At 40.2% G+C, this 17,241-nt stretch overlaps 1 protein-coding gene across 3 annotated transcripts in view; it reads right to left on the bottom strand.

Annotated features, from left to right (window-relative positions):
* ENOX1 (ecto-NOX disulfide-thiol exchanger 1) overlaps positions 1-17,241 on the bottom strand; it is a 597,059-nt gene that overhangs the window by 123,442 nt on the left and 456,376 nt on the right. For all 3 annotated transcript variants that reach the window (XM_063425978.1, XM_063425979.1, XM_063425980.1), the window contains one exon: positions 12,522-12,628. In XM_063425978.1, coding sequence (XP_063282048.1) covers positions 12,522-12,628 — 107 coding nt within the window. The remainder of the gene's footprint in view (positions 1-12,521; positions 12,629-17,241) is intronic.

The following is a 17,241-nucleotide window of genomic DNA, read 5'->3' on the forward strand; positions in this document are numbered from 1 at the left end:
AGAAGTACTGCTACTGCGCAGCTATTTCCTCCATGGGCAACATTATACGTTGTCCACAATGAACGGCCAGTACAGTTAACTTTCTACACAGATATATCAAATTACCAGTTTTGTTGAGAAATACCACTACTTTATGCAGAGAACCGTATAAAAGGCAACGCAGAGCTTGATGCAAGTTGTCCAGAAACTAATGCAACAGAGCAGAGATAATATAGTGTTCTCTTTTTCTATGGCGCAGAGAAACAGAAAGTTGATACCATTTAATTTGGTCCTAATAATGCTGCCAGGTTTAATGTAAGATGCAGCATGCAGCTTTTCACCTTGTTGACATCTAATTTTTCTAGTGACAGAGAGTTCAATCCCTGCGGAGGCCTGCAGTTTGGAATCTTTAAAGTCACGTATGGAGAATGCACAATACGCTCCACATATAGCTTTCATTATGTGACAAATGTCACAGCAATTCCCATGAAAAATGCAGAAGGTACTCCCACAGGAGTTCTGTCTGTTCATCAGAGAACATTGCATGCGAAGTCTATAATGAATGTTCAAAGTCCTATTAAAATGGCATTTCGAGGCAAATAATGAATTGTGCTCTCTCCAAAGCTGCTTTCATGCTTACATGGACTTATATACCATCTGAAACCACTCGAAGAGACATATTGCTTTATCAGGTCTAACAAAACAAGGGCATAATTAAAAGTACATAAACACCTAAAGGTATACACGCTTACATTTCAAAGAGCAAAATAAATATGAACCAAATTTTTTTTTTATATTTGTAGCATTTACCCCTTGACATAATGTTAAGGGAAAAGCATTGCACTATAAATCTAATTCGCCACCTGCAAGGGTTCTCAAACAGGACAGTAATTTGTCATTGTTCCATATTCACAATAGCCAAAGCTTTAGAATTTTCCAAGCTCTGTTCATGTTTATCTTCAATTGTTTCATACAGTGATGGTGCTTCTGCTGACATACAGTGAGAAGAATCATTATTGTCCTACATTAACTATAATTATTGATCACACAAAGCGCTGTCCCGCTGTCAGTGGTATAGAGGTATTTGCTGTACAAAAGAACAATATTTGTAATTGTGTTGAAATAATACATTCAGAAAATATATACACACACTTTAATATTCACATAGAAATACTAAAGTTACTAAGAACCAACTCAGGTTACATTAAATTCTTCAGCTTTCATTTTAAACATCGTTATAATGCAAAATACCAAGTTTTTACTGTTTGGCCTAAGTATATATAATTGACAATACTGTATATCACAGATTGAAAGAAACATGTGAGAAAATAAACCCTACGCACATATTGCTTAGTGTATGCCATGGTATAGAGGCGATTCCATTACAAATAACACTTTGTATGATACGGCATCATTTCACACATTATTTCAGCCTATATAAAGCACTATTGCCTTACCTTACTTTGCCACTTCCATTTGTATTATACTGCTAAATGGAAAAAGTGGGGCTTAATTATGAAGCACAGTACTGGCTAAATGGAAACGTGCTTCTTGGTGTTAAAGGAAAATTATACCCAGCACAGTCCCGACCTAATCACTATAATAAAATGTGCAGTATGTCCTATAAACCATGTTCTGTTTGTGTTGATTTGCACAATAGGTCTATGCAGAAAACCTGTCCTGAACGTCTAGTTCAGTTTTGGCTCCTGCAGTGAAAGACCAATCAAAATCAAATCAAACCAATATGAGAGAGTAAATTATATCTCCAATATTGACTTTGCGCAAGATTACATGTTTATACGTGTTATTATTATTATTTTTTTTATATATATTTTTGCATTTTAGACTTGAAACTGTAAATTGCTAGTATGGGAATCCTGTTGTAGATTATACGAATGAAATTAACAAAAACGTGATTGAAATTTTTGAGATGCTTTTAATCATTCCATCTGTATGTGTCCATAAACCCAGTTAGTTTATATTTCAGGAAAAGTTTATCCTTACCAAATCTAGGTAAATATTTTGCGTTTAGGAGAACAGAGTGATAGAGTGGGCAAAAGCAAATACCCTCACAAGGAAGCCTTGGAAAATCCACTTTTGCAACTCCATATACATTCTGTTTTTCTAGGATATAAACCATTATTGTCATTTTTATAAGAAGTTATTTGTGAACCTGCAGATTCCTGGAAATTAAATTTAGCTGTATATATACACTTGTAGTTTAGTATAGTTTAGTATGTTCATTGTAAGTCTGGACACTGTCTTTTAGTCTTATTTATTATATTACATTGTATACACAATAATACATTCTTTGCATAATCCATTGTAATATGATGACTTTGGAATTTTGGGCTATATTACAGAGGATTCTAATGACAACTCTGAAATGGTTCTCCATTCAATAGAGTGAGGTTCTTCCAACAAACGAAGAGTGAAATATGAAAGAATAGTGTCAGTGACAAGTCACAGGACCTTTTATCTAAATATTATTTTCCCCATCCTATTAAATATCACTGCCATCTTGCCCTATATGTCACAGTCCCTTCACTTTGTCATTGCTCCTTTTATCTATTTTCTTAATTTGGGAGGAATTATAATGTTATTATTGTCTTCTATATATTTTCTATTGGGTGAGGGTCTATTCCCTGCTGCCTTTTGGGAGCTTTGGATAGTTTAGACTTGGATTATAGACCAGCATGGCTACCTGGAGGCTTTTCATGTTCTGCAGATACGCGGTGTATGTCCATAATATATTACGTTTAACCCATGCAACTGCACTTTATATTGACATCAGTCTCACAATCCTGGAACCTCCACTACCCCTGCCAGCTTCTCAGTCTCACCCTTTGGGAAAGGGCAAGGGGAAACATTGAGCCTTGCATTTAAGTGGCATTGCAGTACCATACATCTAACTGCATATCAGAGCTGCTTCCCAAAACCCATGGACTCTGTTGTTTCTTAATACAGTAAATCTCATAATTGTCAGACCAAAACACATAGATAATGATGATGCATCATTGCTACCGACTCAGGAACATGGGGGGATGCTATAAATGAGCTCCCACCTTTATCAGCCAGACTATTTATGGCAGAGAGTATTGTGAGTACAGAACCTCATCTACAACTCCTAAATCCTGATTTTATTAAAGACCCGGAGGCTCCTATTATGCTGCACTCTTTCTTTATTTCCCTCAGCAGCAAAGAAACATTATTGAAAAAAAACATTAAAACAGGTCTGCCTTCCAACAGGCAATGTCCGCCTAGCAACATGATCATCCAATCAGCGCCATCCTTTCCCTATAGCTGGCTGAGTGTTGATGACCATTTCCTCTTTCTTTGCTGCTTTCCCTCAGATAAGTACAACTCTCTCAGCTTCTGGCTGTGGGAATTTTGTATTTGTTTATGATTGCATACTAATTGTGTATATTGAATGCTTCTCATATTGATCGATAGTATACATGAGAAAAGTTTTATTTTTACATATTTATTCATGTTCCTTTAATTGTTGTGATTTATTGAAATGTGCTGTGATAGGCACATACTACTTTAACTTGACAGTCCTTTTCGCTATTCACCAGTTTTTCTTGGTCTTTTGTTACTCCCTAGGATTCAAAATCCTAGGGAGGTTTTTTTCTGTGAACCGCGGATCCCGGCATTGTCTGAGTCAGCCGCGCGTGCGCATCCCGTCAGGGACGCCTCCGGCGGCCATCTTGTGACTCGGCTGCTGTGTCCGCGCTCGGAATTTCGTTAACCGAGCGCGGTAAACAGCCGCAACCGCCGAGCACTAACTGAGCACATATTCTTCTGCCGCCTCGCGGCTAACGTTTAGCACTATTTAATCCTCAATTCAGCCGGAATTTTCACCGGCGGCCATTTTAAACGGCGCTTTCGCGCTCTTTTCGTCTGTGACACGCCCACTCCGTCCCCTGAATCGGAGTTGGTGTCCAGAGTTGTGGCGGACGGTCCCCCCTTTCTACCTGCTCCCAAAAAATGTCATTATTAATCTCAGTGAGTACTATTCATCTACCTATTGCTAGATATATTGTTCTAAGGTCCTTTGCTGGGTTACTTAACCTGCCAATACCACTTCTAATACTCTGCCTATATCTATTTGCCTGTTCTTTGCTAGCAATATGCAGTCCTCTAATGACTTGCCTGGCCCCTCAGGGGCACAAACTAACCCTCACACTGTCTTGGGTATTCCCCCTGTAACTCCTGGGGATGAGGTGGATTTCCCAGCATCTGAGGAAATCCAGGCCATCATGGATACTACTGTTTCCAATTCTGTATCCAAAGCCTTGGCATCTGCCATGGACATTATGTCCTCTTCTATCTCCAAATCTTTTACCCAAGCATTACTACAGGCCCAACTCATGGTCCCTCCGCCTGCTATGTCAGTCGCGATACCACCTGTTTCTCAACCCCCACGCCTCGGCCGCAAAGCCCTGGCAAAAGTTAAGCACTCCTCCAAACTAATGATGGACAGTATAACACCTGTCATGGATGGCGCGAATATTGAACCACCGCGCAAGAGAGCCTCTAGCCGGGCAAAAACGGCTAGACACTGGAAGTGGGCTAAAACCCAGCCTGATAATACTGAGTCAGAGCTCAGTTCAGATGAGGAGAGTGCACCCACCCTAGACTCAGATCAGTCTAATGACTTATCCGACTTAGAGTCGGAGTACGATATGGATAAGGAGCATGATCCCTCCACAAAAATGGCTACCACTGGCATGCCCAGTTCTGATATACACAAAGAGGGTAGAATACTTGACCCACAGGGTGAACCGTTATTCGAACCCGACGATTTACGGCACCCCCGCTCTGCGGAATGGTCACCGGCTGAGCATGTGGCGCAATACATCGCATCTCGAGCCCGTAAGCCTTTAGACAAGGCAACACGTAACAAACTAAGGGCCGAATGCCCACGTCCCACCGTACCAGACGAAGTCTGTAAGACACCCCAGGTGGACCCTAAAATCATACAATTTCTTAGTAAAACCAATTGGAAACCTAAGAAAGGTCTAGACTTCTCCCTCTATAATTGTCAAGATAAAGTCTTGGATATTTTGGGTCCGGCAACAAAATTTTTCGAAGCCGTAGAGGAATCCTTGGCGCACGACGAAGCCTTAGATCGCCTCACTATTAGAGGTTGGATTCAAAGAGTGATATGCCTTATAGGCAATGCCAATACGGCCCTGGCTACTGAGCGCAGGAAATCTATCCTAATTAAAATAGAACCCAAACTGGTAAATATGGCCATTACTGAGCCAGGAGCCCAAGCAAAAGGGTACCTTTTTGGAGATTTTTTTGTAAAAGACCTGGGCTCTTATGTCCAGACATTCACAGCCTTGGACAAGGCACAAACTAATCTAAAAAGGGTGTTCCACCCAAAGGTTTTTGGTGGGGCCGGCAGAGCAAGGGGCCGTCTGTCCGGCAGACTCAGTAGAGATTCGCGCCCGAACCGAGGCTCCTATATGGGGAGAACCCCCTTCCACGACCAGAGGCCCGCTCCAACCTTCTTCCCCCAACGAGGTAGACCTTGGTTGTCGAGAGGTGCACGAGGCGCTCCTTCCGGAAGACGTCCTTACGGTAAGCTACCCTTCTCAATTTTCTTCACATGTATTGATAGGGGGCAGACTCACACATTTTTCCCATGTATGGGCCCTAATTACATCAGATGTTTGGATTCTCAGGGCAGTCCAAGGATATCTCATAGATTTTGTATCCCTGCCCACTCAGCTCTCCCCACCCAGGGAGATTGCTTTTTCCCAAATAGACACGACCCTCGTTTCCGAGGAAATTCAAGACTTGGCACTCAAGGGTGCTATCCAAGAAATCCCCATGTATACCCCGGGATTTGTGAGCAATTTATTCATTGTCCCCAAAAAAGGGGGCGGATCCCGCCCAGTTATCAACCTCAAACATTTAAACACCTACGTAGCCTACCATCACTTCAAGATGGAAGGCATCCATTGCCTACGGGATTTGCTCCAACCAGCGGACTGGATGGTCAAACTCGACCTAAGAGACGCTTATCTTACAGTACCCATTGCGCAAGCACACCAAAACTTCCTGCAATTCATATGGCAGGGAAGAAAATGGCGGTTCCGCTGCCTTCCCTTCGGTCTCTCTTCCGCGCCTTGGTGTTTCACCAAGCTCATGAAGCCCGTTATCGCGCTCCTACGCAGTCGGGGGATTCGTCTAATCATATACTTAGACGACATCCTGCTGCTATCCCAGTCAATACCATTACTCCATACTCACCTCGGTTGGACCACAACCTTGCTACAGAATTTGGGCTTCATAATCAATTGGGAAAAGTCCATCCTGGCCCCCACTCAACAAATAGAGTTCCTAGGACTCTTGGTGGACTCAGAAACGCAAACATTGCATTTACCAACCTCCAAGATGAGAAATATCAAGAAAGAGATAAGACGTGTGCTTACCTTTCCTCAAATATCGCTCAAACACCTGGCCAGAGTGATTGGGCTTCTAGCGGCCTCCATACAGGCCATATTTCCGGGCCCCCTTCATTACAGAGCCCTACAACGCTTACAAGCGTCACACCTCAGAGGCGGTGCCTCATACTCTGACTCTAGACGCGGAAGCGAAGAAAGAACTCCAATGGTGGCTCCTACACATGGAGGCGTGGAACGGCAGAGCCATCTTCGGCTCAGCCCCAGATATAGTCATCGAATCGGACGCGAGTTCTTACGGTTGGGGCGCACGCTGCGGAGATACCTCCACAGGCGGACGCTGGTCAGAAGCGGAATCCAGGCTCCACATAAATTGCTTGGAACTCCTAGCAGGATCCTTTGCGATTCGCAGCCTCTCCCCGACACTGTCCCAGTGTTCAATCCTACTGAAGATGGACAACATATCGGCTGTCCGTTATATCAACCACCTCGGTGGCACAAGATCCAAAGTTCTAGCGAATTTGGCTCGAGATTTTTGGCAGTTCTGTCTGCAACACAACATGACGGTCAAGGCGGAATATTTGCCAGGGTCATGCAACACTACGGCAGATTGGTACTCCCGTCACCTGCGGGACTCCAGCGACTGGCACCTCGATCCCCAAATCTTCCAACGCATTTGGGATCTGTGGGGTCCTCTGGCAATAGACTTATTTGCCTCTCGCTTAAACTCCCAACTTCCGACCTTCTTCAGTTGGAGGCCAGACCCCACGGCAGCGGCTACGAATGCATTCTCACAAGACTGGTCAACAACCAGGAACTATGCATTCCCTCCATTTGCCCTTATCCCTCGTTGCCTCCTCCACCTACGGCGCCACTTGGGCGACATGGTTCTAATAACCCCCCTATGGCCGGCACAACCTTGGTTTCCTCCTCTGCTGGAGATGGCCATAGACCCTCCACGTCTCCTCCCGGACACCCAATCTCTCCTCCGGGACCCCGAAGGGAATCCCCACCCCCTGATACTTCAGGGCCTCCTCCGCCTCATGGCATGGCTGATTTCCGGGGACCCTGGTCAATCGAGGGAGTTTCGCAATCGACTCTACGACTTCTCGAGGGCGCATGGGCACCCGGCACGAGACAGTCTTACAAGTCTGCTTGGCGCACATGGGATGGTTGGTGCGTGGCACGGGGTGTGGATCCCCTATCAACTCCTGTGACAACTGTCCTGCAATTCTTGACCTCCCTCTATGATAACGGGAAAGCATACAGAACGGTAAACCTCTACCGATCAGCTATCTCAGCCGGCCATACCAGCATTGACGGGGTTCCAATAGGACGACATCCCTTAGTATGTCGCCTCCTAAGAGGCATCCGCTTCGCAAGGCCACCCTTACCTCGCTATTCCTCCCTATGGGACGTCTCCCTGGTACTAACTTTCCTGACTAGGTGGCCAGACAACGAGTCTCTATCCTTAAAACAAATCTCAGCTAAACTAGTTATGCTGTTATGTCTAGTCTCATGCAAAAGAGTGTCAGACGTTCGAGCTCTCGATGTCAATGCCCGATCCTTCACCCCAGAAGGAGTCGTCTTTGACATCTCACGAAGGACGAAATCGTCCTCCAGATCAGTCCTGTATCCAGCGTTCCCCGCGACACCACTCCTCTGCCCAGTAGCATGTCTTAGGGCGTACGAAGCTCGTACTGCATCCCTCCGGATTGAGTCGAACCCCCAACTCTTCATCTCCTTCCGTAAACCGCACGCTCCGGTATCCTCTCCTACCTTGGCCCGCTGGGTCAAATGGCTCATGTCCATGGCAGGTATTGATACCTCCATATTCTCTCCTCATTCAGTTCGCGGTGCCATGGCCTCCAAAGCCTCCATGGCGGGTTGTCGCTTGGAAGATATACTGAAGGCGGCTGATTGGTCCGCAGAATCTACTTTCCGTAATTTCTATTTCAAACCAATCCAGCATTTCGCAGAAGCCGTGATATCACAGCTTTGAAATAGCATAATAGGAGCCTCCGGGTCTTTAATAAAATTCAAGGATTTTACAATTATCATGACGGAAAGTCATGATTTTATTAAAGACACGGAGGCGAGTATTATCCCACCCACCCACCCTCGGACGGCTCAGTGGTGGGTCGAGGTAAGTTTTCAGAGAAAAGATTTCCAAGGTAAGTCCAACTTGACGGTAGGGACGATATCACATATCTACATCGCTCTAGAGCACTATATACTGATGGGACTTTATTGCCATTGTTGTCCTCAGGTTGGTAGTTGCCTCTTACTACTGATATGAAAAGTTATCACTGTTCTTGCAGACATTTAGACCTATATATATGCGGACAACCCATAACTTTCAAGAAATTACCATATTTCTCTTGTTTCTTTAGCGTGACCTGGCTAAAAGACCTCTTGGAATCACGTGCTTTGTTACGAATCGTTTGGTTTACTCTGGTTTCCTGTTCCGAGTTTGAGTTTCTTCGGGAGTCGCAAGAAAGAAAGAGGAAATGGTCATCAACACTCAGCCAGCTATAGGGAAAGGATGGCGCTGATTGGATGATCATGTTGCTAGGCGGACATTGCCTGTTGGAAGGCAGACCTGTTTTAATATTGTGATTAACACTGTAAATCCCGTGTCATGGATCCAGGAGCTAGTTCACTTAAAAAAGGCTTTGTTAAAATTCAGGATGAAAAAACATAAAATTTGTATATATGGTGTGTATACCTTTAAATCTGTTACGAACAGGATAAAATTAGGTATACGCCAAATACTTCTAGCAAACAGGAAATTAAAATCACCTTCAAGTATAGGAGACTGTTTCCTATGATGTGAGAAATCAGTGTAACACTGATGCGAGATGGCACAAATATATATATATAGGGTGTCTGTATCTTTAAATTTATGATCCTTGAATAAATAGAGTATATATCAAATGATGTACTTTGGAGTACAGATATATATATATTATAAGGTAAAAATATAATGTAAATGACTGTATTTCATAAAATTGATACAATTCAATAAAGTCCAATGAATTCCAGATAAAGTTTAAAAATACTTCAAAATTTATTAGAAAAAAGGCGCCTATATCAGGGCATTCAAAGTGGTGAAATAAAAATATATAAAAACTGCATAAAAATGAATAAATATAAGTCAGGGACGTATTGCAAGATTGTTACCAGCACATCTGTGTAGGTTGTTCCGTTTTCATAGTGAGGACCGATTAGGATGGATATGGATAGTATGTTGCTCTCTCTGCCGGCTGTTTGTGAGGTTGGCGTGCGTCCCAGACCTCACTCTGGATGATGCACGCTGTTGGCCGGCGGGTCCCCCAGATCTCGGAACACTCTACGTTGGATGGAAGAATACTGCAGCTGGATTTTTGATCTGCGTCCGTACCCTGCTTGTATCCTTGTGGTCTAACGCGTTTCGTGGGTGTCAGCCCCACTTCCTCAGAGACGTCTCTGAGGAAGTGGGGCTGACACCCACGAAACGCGTTAGACCACAAGGATACAAGCAGGGTACGGACGCAGATCAAAAATCCAGCTGCAGTATTCTTCCATCCAACGTAGAGTGTTCCGAGATCTGGGGGACCCGCCGGCCAACAGCGTGCATCATCCAGAGTGAGGTCTGGGACGCACGCCAACCTCACAAACAGCCGGCAGAGAGAGCAACATACTATCCATATCCATCCTAATCGGTCCTCACTATGAAAACGGAACAACCTACACAGATGTGCTGGTAACAATCTTGCAATACGTCCCTGACTTATATTTATTCATTTTTATGCAGTTTTTATATATTTTTATTTCACCACTTTGAATGCCCTGATATAGGCGCCTTTTTTCTAATAAATTTTGAAGTATTTTTAAACTTTATCTGGAATTCATTGGACTTTATTGAATTGTATCAATTTTATGAAATACAGTCATTTACATTATATTTTTACCTTATAATATATATATATCTGTACTCCAAAGTACATCATTTGATATATACTCTATTTATTCAAGGATCATAAATTTAAAGATACAGACACCCTATATATATATTTTTGTGCCATCTCGCATCAGTGTTACACTGATTTCTCACATCATAGGAAACAGTCTCCTATACTTGAAGGTGATTTTAATTTCCTGTTTGCTAGAAGTATTTGGCGTATACCTAATTTTATCCTGTTCGTAACAGATTTAAAGGTATACACACCATATATACAAATTTTATGTTTTTTCATCCTGAATTTTAACAAAGCCTTTTTTAAGTGAACTAGCTCCTGGATCCATGACACGGGATTTACAGTGTTAATCACAATACTTCACATTTCAGACAGTTTTTGGTGAAATTTCTGCCTATATCCAGTTTTTGAGCTCTTCACTTCAAGTCAGACTCCCTCATCCCTGTGTGTTGCACTAGGCATACCAGACCTATTAGACCTGTTTTAATGTTTTTTTTCAATAATGTTTCTTTGCTGCTGAGGGAAATAAAGAAAGAGTGCAGCATAATAGGAGCCTCCGTGTCTTTAATAAAATCATGACTTTCCGTCATGATAATTGTAAAATCCTTGAATTATACTGCATTATACAACTCTCTAAATAATGGTGGAATGTTCTAATGAGAATACACAGCCCTGTAATAAACCTCAACATTTCAAAGTCAACATATCAACATAATATATTACAAAAGTACTATTATGCTAGAATACATGTGTGGTATATATATACACATACACTGTACAGTGAATAAATATATTTTTGTATTATATGAGAATGCTAGCTTGTTGTGTCCATTAAACATCTCACTACCAGCCAAGTAAAGTTCCTTCTTGCTTATTTAATCATTGCAGTTTTGCAAGATTTTTCACTTCTCTGTAAAATACTCAACATTTTAATTAATGGTTGTATAACCTACTTTATTTTTAGCATGACTCGTGTGAAATAGGTGTAACAAATACAAACATGAAAAAAAATGTCTTCATGCCATGTCTGGCCTTTGATTTTATATTGTGAGGCACTGTATTTTCCGATTTGTTTTTGCCATAGAAATGCAGAACAAGTTATTAGGTGTCGGGAAGCAAAACACATGAAAATATGTCCAAAGTTCTTAAAAAAAAGAAAAGGAAAGAAACAAAACAAGAAATAACTTGCAACTAATTTTAAAAGATCGTTTACTTACTTGTTAAAATTCGGGTTCATAGAAAATATAATTGCTGAACAAGAAATGGAAATCGGGTGACCATAATTAAAATTAAAGTGGATAACTGATAATACTGAAATTTATTAAAGTGACATAAATTAATAGCATGCATCCACAGACATATGCAGATGGAGGACATTAAGGAATTGTGGCATCACAGACAATAATATAAACATGCTAACATAAGCATTAAAGGTTCAATCTCATCCTAAAAGAATACAAAGCACTAAACGAGAAAAAAGTAAAAAAAATCTTAAAAATAATGGTTTATGCTACCACTACTTCATTTAGAAGAAACCATTGTATATACAGCCAAGAATAATACCAAACTCTGTGGCATCAATTTAATTCTTTTTAGAAGCTTTTCAAATGATGGAAAACTGTTAAACCTATTTATCTACAAAAAATCCCATATACTTTAATCGACGCCCAAGTGTCTTAATTGTTATTGCAATTCTAGGAACATTCAGTAACTTCAAATGTAGAAAATTAATAAATATCCATTGACTGGTTGAGAAAATGGCTTCACGATAGTTTGATAATGCAGTTTAGGATTATTCTTATTTTGTAGATGAGATTGTACCTTTAATAATCTGCATATGTTTATATATTTAGAAAAAAAATAATACAGGATCTTCAAGGTAAAAAAACATTCTATGAACTTAGTAAGCGTTCATACAGACATTTCACTATGTATGCCAGTGAATAGAAGAAGTTGCAATTTTCTCACAAACCTGTTGGGTTTTCAGTGGTAGTCGCTTCTGGGCCTTCCACCATAGAACATGAATCGAGTTTCCACAATCAAAACGAGTGCTGTTCTACCCACCTTTTCTTCATACCGAACCACTCATACAAACATTCATCCCAGAAATATATAGTCACTTTTTGTAAGCGATGAGAGTGATGGAAGGAAGAGAAGCACCCACCTCACAATGCTTTCGCCAAATGTCAATATTCTTGCGCTGAGCTTTCGAGAAATGGTCCCATGCTTTTTGTCTGGAGGAAGCGTTGAAAACGGCCACAATCTGCTCAACTTTAGTAAACAAGGAAGTCAAACAAGACAAGCAATTTATGTTGTGATCATTCCAGAAAAAAAAAAAGAAAACAAAAACAAAAACACTTGGTTTCTATGAATGATGTCCACGAACATCATTCATAGCTACTGAAACTTGTGTCTTATGTACTTACATGATTTTAATGTAGATCCCTCAAGCGTTTCTCCAATACTCTCATTTACACACACATTACAAAATTTACATTAACTGTGATAAGCCTACAGGAGTGTCTTAATAATTAATTAGAAATAAATAATCTACTCAACATATTCTAAACACAAAACCATTTTTTCAATTAATCTCAGGCATTCAAGAACATTGTTATTCTCAATGTTGTACGGTGATTAATCAGCTGATCCTACTAGAGTATAAATTATATGTTCCCTTAATTCTAGGTGTATGTAGGGGTGAGAGAGGCCTATGATTTAGGGGTACTAAAAATATGTGGATTGTGGATCTCATGTTCAGGATCACAGCACTTATTGCACTCTAAGGCTATTTTGATGCACTTATTTTTGTCTATGGTTGAAACAGATATATATATAAAAAAAAAATAGAAAAAGCCCAATCCCACAACAAACACCCTCCCCTCCTTATATAAATAAATAAATTCCTGCAGTGCTGCCACTTCTTCATTTAGAAGAAACCATTCTATATACAACCATATGCTTTTCCAGAGATGGATACCAAACGCTAGGTCATAGATTTCATTCTTTTTGAGAAGCTTTTAAAATGAGTTATCTACAAAAAATCCCACATATTTTAAAGGAACACAAACGTGTGTTCCTGACCCTATAGAGTTAAAATCCCCATTTTTATCCCCCCCCCCCCCGCACGCCCTTACTTAAAATGTACCTTATTTACAAACGCTGCGTGGGTCCACCGGTGATGGTCTTACAGCCAATCCGCCTCTGGCTGACATCATCAGAACTGATGATCATAGCCAATCCAATGCTTCCCCATAAATCGAGATTGTCAAGGAGGTGTGGCGGGGCTAAACGCCGGCCTTGCCAGTCAGCATCTCCTCATAGAGATGCAATGAATCAATGCATCTCTATGGGGTAAGGTCAGCGTCTACATGCAGAACGTCAGTGCTACATGCATCCACTACCCACTCAGTTAAGTAATGCTTCCTGATATTATTTTTAAACCTTTGTCCCTCTAATTTAAGACTATGTCCTCTTGTTGTGGTAGTTTTTCTTCTTTTAAATATAGTCTCCTCCTTTACTGTGTTGATTCCCTTTATGTATTTAAATGTTTCTATCATATCCCCCCTGTCTCACTTTTCCTCCAAGCTATAAATGTTAAGTTCCTTTAACCTTTCATTGTAAGTTTTATCCTGCAATCCAGGAACCAGTTTAGTAGCCCTTTTCTGAACTCTCTCTAAAGTATCAATCTCCTTCTGGAGATACGGTCTCCAGTACTGCGTACAATACTCCAAGTGAGGTCTCACCAGTGTTCCGTACAATGGCATGAGCACGTCCTTCTTTCTACTGCTAATACCTCTCCCTATACAACCAAGCATTCTGCTAGCATTTCCTGCTGCTCTATTACATTGTCTGCCAACCTTTAAGTCATCAGAAATAATCGCCCTTAAATCCCTTTCCTCAGATGTTGAGGTTAGGACTCTATCAAATATTCTGTACTCTGCCCTTGGGTTTTTATGTCGAAAATGCATTATCTTGCACTTATCCACATTAAATGTCAGTTGCCACAACTCTGACCATTACCTAAATCATTTGCCATTTGGCTTATCCCTCCTGGAACATCAAGCCTGTTACATATCTTTATATCATCAGCAAAAAGACATACCTTACCATCAAGACCTTCTGCAATATCACTAATAAAAATATTGAAGAGAATGGGTCCAAGTACAGATCCCTGAGGTACCCCACTGGTGACAAGCCCATGCTTCGAATATACTCCATTGACTACAACCCTCTGTTGCCTGTCACTCAGCCACTGCCTTACCCATTCAACAATATTGGAATCCAAACTTAAAGATTGCAGTTTATTGATAAGCCTTTTATGTGCAACAGTGTCAAAAGCCTTGCTGAAATCTAGGTAAGCAATGTCTACTGCACCACCCTGATCTATTATTTTAGTTACCCAATCATAAAAATCAATAAGATTAGTTTGGCATGATCTCCCTGAAGTAAACCCATGTTGTCTCTGATCTTGAAATCCATGTGTTTTTAGATGTTCAACAATCCTATCCTTTAACATGGTTTCCATTACTTTCCCCACTACTGAAGTAAGGCTAACTGGCCTATAGTTGCCCGACTCCTCCCTACTACCTTTCTTGTGAATGGGCACAACATTTGCTAACTTCCAATCTTCTGAGAATACTCCTGTTAACAATGATTGGTTAAATATATCTGTTAATGGTTTGGCTAGTACACCACTAAGCTCTTTTAATAACTTTGGGTGTATTCCATCAGGTCCCATTGTCTTTACTTTTGACAGTTGAAACAGAACCTCTTCCTCTGTAAACTCACATGTAACAAATGACTCATTTGTCCTTCTTCCTAACTGAGGCCCCTTTCCTTCATTTTCATCTGTAAATACCGAACAAAAATATTCATTGAGGCAGTCAGCTAGACTTTTATCCTCTTCTACATACCTTCCTTCTTTTGTTTTTAATCTAACTAATCCTTGTTTTACTTTCATTTTCTCATTTATGTATCTAAAAATGTTTTGTCCCCCTTTTTTTTTTTTTTTTACTGACTGCTATTTTCTCTTCTGTGTGTGATTTGGAAGCTCTTATAAATGGCTTAGCCTCTTTCTGCCTAATCTTATAGATCCTTCTGTCTTCCTCACTCTGGGTTTTTTAGAATTACAAAATGCTAACTTTAACTTTAATATATAATTAGAATTTTTTATTCTTACAGATTGTGATCATATCAAAAGCTTATCTAAAAAATTAAATCGAGGCCGTAATTGATTTTACAATTTCAGGAACATTCAGTAGCTTCAAATATAGCTTTAGGATTATTTTTATTTTGAATGTATATTAACATCTGTATGTGGCAGAAAGTTCACTCTGTTAACTTAAAGTCCTTCATAATACTAACAGAATTCTACTTAGCACATGTTGACCGACCGATTTCCTACATGTACATGATATTTAAATTTCTCAGTATGTTTTAAGTGCTTTACAAAATAAAGAACTTGCATTTTAAGCAGTGATATGGGCAAGGCATTATTTTCTTTACACATCTACCAAGAATAATGTCTGAGTTTGTAGGTGTTTAATCCCAACTATTTCCATTTTCTATCCATAGCAGAGAGGTTGTTCACTGCCTTCATTTTCTACGCCAATAACATGTAAATCTTGTAATTTTGATTACTAATGCTTGGATGCTCCTTACTCGGATGTACTCTGGTAAATTTGCATGCTGTATTAACAGCAGGAGGAAGCAAGTGGTAAAATGTTGTCTAATGGACTCAAAAAATAAATCATTTTTCTCTCTGAAAGGGTGACATGTTTTGAATACTGTAGAAGGACATCTCCAAGACAATATGTAAAACCCTATTAACAAATGTATTTTTTTCATTCCATATCTAGGTTGCTCACCTAACACAGAACTAATGCTATATAGGCACATATCTATACACAATACATATATTTGTATTTCTCAAAATGTCACTGTTCCAGACAGCTCACAATGCAAAAATAATGGACAGCTAGCATTAGAGTAAAATTAGATAAGTCCAGCATGTGTGATGCACACATATAATCGCCTTCATTTAATATACTTTTCAAATTATCACAATCTGTTATAATTTTTAAAAAATTATTTACCTACTAAAATTCCCCATGGACTTTAATGGTGACGTCTGTAGATAACGCATTTGGAAAGTTTTTTCTAACAAATTGTGATAATTCGAAAAGCTTACCAAAAACATAAGATTTAGATCATTATTGGGTGACAGCTGGTGACCCTATGGCCAATCATACTGGTTGCCTATAATGGTTTTAGAAGTTAAAGGAATACATCAGCACCATAACAACTAAACTGGAATTAAGTTGTTATGGTGCCAGGCTTTCCCTTACCTTTAGAGGTTAAACGGTACATAAATGGTTTAGCCCCAAAGTCCAGTCTCCAGCACCCGATTACTCTGTCCCCTGTCCTTCTGCTGCTCAAATTCTTAAAAAAGAGGTCAGGGGTGCCGCTGATTAGTGTAGAATGTCAGCTGACACTCAAAGGCAGCCAGTAGCTCCCCATTTACAAAATAATTTGAGGGGGAAAAAAATTTTTGTGAATGGGGAACTTCTGATTGGCTTAGAGCGGTTTAACGAAATGTGCAATTTGCCAACTATAAAATATATACAAATTTACTAAAATAAAAACAGTAATATTTAAATATTGTAAACAATGGTACTAAGGTGCTCTATCCTTCCGAGACTTTTGATGCAGAAGCAGATGGAAGATTGGAGTCCACCACACGAAATTAGCAATTTGGCAAATCTAAAATGTATTCAAATCGTCAATCGAGAAAGCTACTGAGAGTGACGCAGCATGTCTCAGAAGGAAGGAGCACCTTCCTTATTACCTTAGTACCTTGTGATCAAAACAAAACGTAAACA

Source organism: Pelobates fuscus, chromosome 1 (assembly GCF_036172605.1).
Source record: "Pelobates fuscus isolate aPelFus1 chromosome 1, aPelFus1.pri, whole genome shotgun sequence".
Classification (NCBI taxonomy): Eukaryota; Metazoa; Chordata; class Amphibia; order Anura; family Pelobatidae; genus Pelobates; species Pelobates fuscus.